Here is a 6,621-nt window from a genome sequence, read left to right on the forward strand (position 1 = left end):
AGATTTAAAACTATAACTAAATCAGGTGTTTTTGTATCGTCAGAAACTTGATATGTAATATTTACAAAGCCTACTGAAATTAAATGGCAATTATAACGGTTTAAAATCTCTTCTATAGAGACAGTGTAGTTTTTAGATTCAGTCCAATGACAGTTTATGAATAAGACTTTTATTCTTGTGATATACAACCATGATAAATCATGAGGTCCTTTCCTTTGTTTGATAATCATTGTGGCAGTGTTTCCTTGGGTACCTCCAACTTGTTTCTAGACTTATCAATATGACATTTTGTAGAACTTGATGTGACCAACATTACGATGGATTTTATAATATTTTTGATAAGCATACTTTTTACTCTCAAAGGTAAGGTATTCCTCAAAGTTAAAAATACATGTATGGGGTCCTTTAGCATTAATTATTATGGGATTGCTACAGTAAAGTAAGTTTTTTTTCGAAATGATAAGTAGTAAAAAATATAATGCATATTCTTCTTCATATTACTCTTAGACTATTTTCTTATTTGTCAGACGTCATGTTTGTGAAAATGCGGTTTGTAGGTTCTTTAGGAGCGTTTACCACTACACATGCCACGAACATTCATACTGCTGTGCTCGGTGCCTCTTACAACAGTCACGTGAGACCCTCTGACGTCACTAACATCAGTATCGAATTTGTCCTCTTTTCTCTTAATGAACTGGTAACTTAAAGAAATATTCTTACCGAGTTAATTTTGATACTTTTTCAAATGTGCTTTTAAACAGAGTTTTGACATTTGAAGCTTATCAAGATAAAAATGGAGGATTACTGTAAAATCGCTTATTTTGTATGGTTTTAATTTTCGTTGTTTTCGAGGTAAGAAAAGACCCCCAAATTTATATCCTAAAACTTTCAAAGTATAGCATCATGTTTGTCTACCAACCACGCAATTAAATCCCCTTGAATCAGCACTTTTTTCCACAAACGTCGAAAATTTGACCTCACGAAAATAAGTGATTATACAGTATCTGAATGCGAACTTTATGTTCATTTTATAGGATATGAAAAGTCAGATCATGTCAACCTCCGGATGGATGACAGTCGTACGTATTTTAAAACTTTTTAAATCTCTTCATTTCATTATCCAAAAGAGGTCTTTTCTCATGCATGTACGACGGGTGATCAGAAAGTTCGCAAACTATCTCTATATTTACAAAACCACAATTCAGATCAGAATATAATTTGGCACATATATAGTCATGCACATGTGTTATAAATAGCATATGTTCAATATAATGTTTTGCTCAGTGTTTGTGACGTCACAATGTGAAAATGACGTCAATATGTAGGTGACTTGTGATAAAAATGGTTGACTCAGTCGTACTCAAGCAACGAACGGCTGTAAAGTTTAACCTGTATCTCGGAAATTCCTTTGCAGTAGAATATAATTATTTCTACAAGGTTTATGAAGACAAATGACTTATCAGAAGTTTATTCATTAATTGGATTGATTGTTTTAGTGAAGGCAGGGAGTTGGTTAAAAATGATGTTTGTTCTGTTGCCCATCGAAAGCAAGCCGGTAATAAGATGTGTCCTTAGTTGAGCAATTTGTTTTGAAAGATCGCCAAGTTAAAATTAGAAAAATAGTTGAATATCTGAACAATAATATAATTATTAAATTCCTAAAATATCGTTTACGCTAGACTTTAAACATATGAGATATGAAAAAAGAAGGCGCCCATACTTTTTTCTACATTGGATAAACGACGCTCCCGAGACAGAGGACTCGGGTTGTGATGGTCACCATGCTAATTCTGGGAAGGGATATCTTTATCCACCCATCCAATTGTCGAGAATTGGCCATTTCAGGCAGATGGTCTGTTCTTGTTATAAAAAAAAACTTGCATGGTAAGAAATATAAGACTCGGGAAAATCTCTCAGCCTCTGTGAACAGACCGCTACGGAGCATGTCACGTGACCACCTGGATCACGTGATTCGCGCATGGGCAGAACAATGGCAGATGTGTATTAAAATTAGAAAGGACTACTTTAAAAAATAATGAACACTGAAACCTCATTTTATTTCTTTTAAGAAGTAATTCAATTAGTTCGCGAACTTTTTGATCACCCCTCGTATTATGTAAAATCATTTCCATAAAAAGCAAACTTTTAATTTTGTTTGGCCAGTTGGCATCTCAAGTTTTAAGATCAATTTGAGGCCTCTATAGTGAATAAGCAATATACCCTATACTGACGTGACAAGAGGCCCAAAGGCCACAATACTCACCAGGGTAACCTTGGTCCTGTTGTGCTCAAGGTTCATTGTCCCCCTGATAAAAGAGATAACAGTAAACTCTCATTAGGATTAATGACTTTTATTCCATTAAAAATTGTCAATTTATTGGAACATTTCTGTCAAATTTTGCACAACAGGCATGCCTAAAGAATTTACATTTTAATTATGAATTTCTTGCGGGAAATCATCATAGAAGCAAATTTTTATACGAGGAATCAGAGAGACGATGTATTAAAAAGATTTTTCCCTTTTGTCATCGATGTAGAAATTCGATCTCCAATTACGTGACCACACCCTATAGCCGCAAAGGAGCATTGGCCTTACCAACTACATGTACAATCTTCATTGTTTACAAATTGACTAATTGTAACCCTAATTTACTTAAGAAGAAGAATTTGAAATATTTTTTTTCGTGCATATTCCCTTGTAAAAAAAATACTTCTTCCTTTAGACCCATCCTACACTGTAGCCTTGGAGACCTTGTTCAGAAATAATGAAAACATTCTTAATATAAGATTAATTGATTGATTGTTTATAGTTTTACGTTCCATTCGAGAATTTTTCACTCATATAGAGACGTCACCATAAACATGTACCAGTGAAGGGCTTCAAATTTAGACTTTTACTCTGCACTCAGGGCCATTGAGCAGTGAGAGATCTTTATCGTGCCAATGCCTACCGTGACACGGGGCCTCGGTTTATAAGGTCTCATCCGAAGGACCCGCAACTTTCACTTCAAAGTGACGAGCGCCTGGCAAAGGAACAGTTGCTACCTATTTTTTATCAACTTAGGTGAGTCGCCACCGAGATTTGAACCAACGACCTTAAATTCCGATCACGAAGAGAACGCTCTACCGACTGAGCTACCGTGACGGCTCATAATATAAGAAAGCTTTCATATAAATTTTGTCTTCTGGTTTAGTGGTTCCTGAGAAGTATTTGTAAGATCTTTCCCTATATATTCCAATGTAATCTTTGGCCATCATTTCAGCCTAGTCCTAAATATGTTGAACTGTCAAAACTGAGGAGTCTGTGTGAATGATAATGAACTTAAATTATAAGTAACACAATTTGCCCCTCCTTTTGGAGAGTTCTAATTTATACAATATATATATATATATATATATATATATATATATATATATATATATATATATATATATATATATATATATATATATATATATATATATATATATATATTGAAAAAATGGATTTTTTTTAAATTACAAAGAGTAGAGAATCCAATAGTATTTTTTTTAAATTGATGTATGATTACGGAGAGTCTTTCCTCAGAAAGGCACTGAAAACGAATCCCCAGCAAACACCAATTATTTGCTTCACTTGACATAACAGTCTGTTTTGTTCTTATTTTATTTATTCACATATTTCACAGCAATATATGAAAACAAAGAAGTTCAATATGTTTGTGTTATTTATCCTCAAAGAAATCTATCAATTGTAGAAATGGGAGGATCCTCGCCTGGTGTGGACAAAGTCTACATATGGGGATATAGAATACATCTACACTAAACAGAATAAAATATGGCGTCCAGAACTCATCATCGACAACTCGTAAGTTTAATTTTTCATGAAACCTAAACAAACAATACATGTATCTTATTACGCTTGTCTTACAACTTGTTCAAATGCTTGAAATGATCCAGCACAATTTACTGATACCCGAGAAGGAAACTTTGCCTGCAGATCGATTTCATAGAATGTTTTCAGTAATGTCAGAATACATAAAATTGATTCTAATTTGTTTCTCAAATTTTGAGAGTGGAAGGGATGGACCCAATCGGGAATGACGATATATTCTTCAAAGTAAAGAATACGGGCGAGGTACGTTGGGACCCCCCTGGACTTTACGTCACCCACTGCGATATTGACGTCACTTACTATCCATTCGACTACCAAATGTGTAAGATTGAAGTCACCAGCTTTGCCTTCACAACAGAGGTACTTACCTTAAACAGAACCCGGGACACAGTCAATACGGAGGATTTCAACGAAAACGGGGAGTGGATCTTATACTCATCGCGAGTAGAGGAGCGGGTATTGGAAGAAAATGGTGAGAAATTTTCACAGATGGAGTTCCAGATTGTTTTCCAGCGGCGCCCAGGGTATTACCTGACGAACATTGTATACCCTGTAATACTGATTTCTTTGCTAACAAATCTTAGTTTCCTCTTACCAACGGATTCCGGAGAAAAGATTTCCTACATTCTGACAGTCCTTCTAGCCCTAGCAGTGTTATTGACGCTTGTGGGAGACAGCATGCCCTCTACATCAAAGCACACTGCTGTCATAGGTAAATTCTTTAGATTACTCCAAGTTTAAAAATCACCTGATAACTATACAATAATTCAATATGTTTTCAATGTATTTTCTACAAAAAGACGTGAAACAAATACCCTTTTAGCAGGAGACAATCCGAGATTAACAAAGGGAAAGCAACATTGTTAACGTACATGTTATACACTTTGAACATAATAATTATGCAATTTTTTGTACAGGAATTTACATATCCATAATACTGATGATGGCCGCCCTGGGTATATTCATCACTGTGTTAAACCTCCGCCTCTATCTCAACACAGACCAAACAGATGTACCAAAATGGCTTCAATGTTTCACATTCACTGTGCTTCTAAAAATTAATTGCAAAAGCAAGAAGGTGGAAGACACAAAGTTACACCAACTTGTCTCTGTAGACGACGAAATGGAGCTACAAGAAATAAACGATGGAAGGAAATCATTAAAGCGTATGATGAACCACCGCTCGAATACTCCAGCAGTCCCGACTGAGGAAGACTTTCCGTTCGAGTGCAAGGAGGTTTCTGTTTTTCTGGACTATTTCTTCTTTTATTTATTCAATGTTGTGACCTTTATAGCAACTGTGGTTTTATTTATAATCATAGCTGTATGTGATGTCCCTCCGATATAAATAAGAAAAATTGTCAAATTTTTATATTGCAAAATCTTGCCTTTTAGTAGTTAAGAGCCATTCTCTGTAATGACTTGAACTTTTATATAGGAGCTGTGGCACGCATAGTCTCAGAATTTCTCCAAACTCTCTATGATAAAAGTCTTTGATACCTTAAACTCAAATCAGGCAAAAATTGGTTGCTACGTGTCATGGTTACCATAGCAACATGTCCTAAAGTTTGAAAAATGGCATTTTTGAACATGTTTAGAGTCCCACAGTTAACGTTTGCAGCAAAGCAAACAAGTGTCAATGACTGTTTCGGAAAGGTGAAGGCCTGATGTCTTCAATGCATGATAAACATGTTTGGTAAATCAACTATTACATACGTTACTATGGAAACAAAGTATTCAAAAGTAATAATTTTGTTCATTTAATTTTATAAAGTCATACACTTAGGAATAAAAACAATTATAGGTTGAAATACAAGCAAATAATAGACAAAAGATCCTTGTAACATATATCAAGGACGAAATATGATATTTCTTATAGGTTGGCAATGGTTGCCAGTGTTTTAATACCACGAAGAGATTTTAAATTTACTCTCTTGGTGTTTTAATCTTATCCTATCTTTTCAAAAAGCATATTTCTATATAACTGATAATCAATTTTTAAAGGCGTTGGTGTGAACCTAATTTTCACATTTCAAAAAATTCAAATTCAATTCTTTAAATAGAGCGTTGCTATGGAAATTAGCCGAAAAAATATGCATAAAAATCTGAAAAATATTCTGTTTCCTTGGATACGTACCCTTGTATGTAGATTCCCAAAACTTTTATGATTGATATTTATGAACAACTAATCTGACTTTCAATTTTGACTACCACCCAATCTCTAAGTGGATGCAAAAAGCTGACACATGGGGTTTAATATTGATATAAAATTAACAAAATCGAACATTTTCCCTTCTTGGTAACCATAGTAACAGTGTTGTAATCTTCAACAAACTTTATCAATGTATGATATTCAACTTTAGTTCTACCAGATAAGTACTATTCAAGGTGAGTCAAATAATATGTTCCTTGATTGAAAGGTAAATAAATTCCTAAGGCAGCAAAAAAAAATCACTTTCAATGACTGGTACGTTGCTTCCATGGTTACACTGCAAAGTAACAATTTATCCCAATTTTTCTTATGTTGTGGGTGTTGCAAGGTCCTAAGGATGTATTTTTGCGAGTCATGAATTTTATTGTTTTTTCTCAAGATAGAATCATTAACCCAATCTTAGCAACAGATTTTTCATGGTTACACTGTGTTACCATGGCAACCATGAAAGTTATTTCTAGAATAATATTTCCAATACCTAATTACTTAAGGTCAAATATTTTTATTGTTTTTCTTAGGTTGTTGATTGAGTTTG

The 6,621-nt window shown here is 34.2% G+C and overlaps 1 protein-coding gene across 1 annotated transcript; it reads left to right on the top strand.

Annotated features, from left to right (window-relative positions):
• The first annotated feature begins 1,039 nt into the window (after positions 1–1,039).
• LOC133178923 (neuronal acetylcholine receptor subunit alpha-3-like) lies at positions 1,040–5,222 on the top strand. Its single transcript, XM_061313577.1, has 4 exons — positions 1,040–1,079; positions 3,738–3,847; positions 4,054–4,586; positions 4,792–5,222. The coding sequence occupies exons 1-4, from the start codon at positions 1,053–1,055 to the stop codon at positions 5,220–5,222; spliced, it is 1,101 nt and encodes a 366-aa protein (XP_061169561.1). The 5' UTR covers positions 1,040–1,052.
• The last annotated feature ends 1,399 nt before the right edge of the window (positions 5,223–6,621 follow it).

Source organism: Saccostrea echinata, unplaced genomic scaffold (genome assembly GCF_033153115.1).
Source record: "Saccostrea echinata isolate AGI-Se365-2 ecotype Australia unplaced genomic scaffold, CSIRO_AGI_Sech_v1 ptg000004l, whole genome shotgun sequence".
In the NCBI taxonomy this organism is placed as follows: domain Eukaryota; kingdom Metazoa; phylum Mollusca; class Bivalvia; order Ostreida; family Ostreidae; genus Saccostrea; species Saccostrea echinata.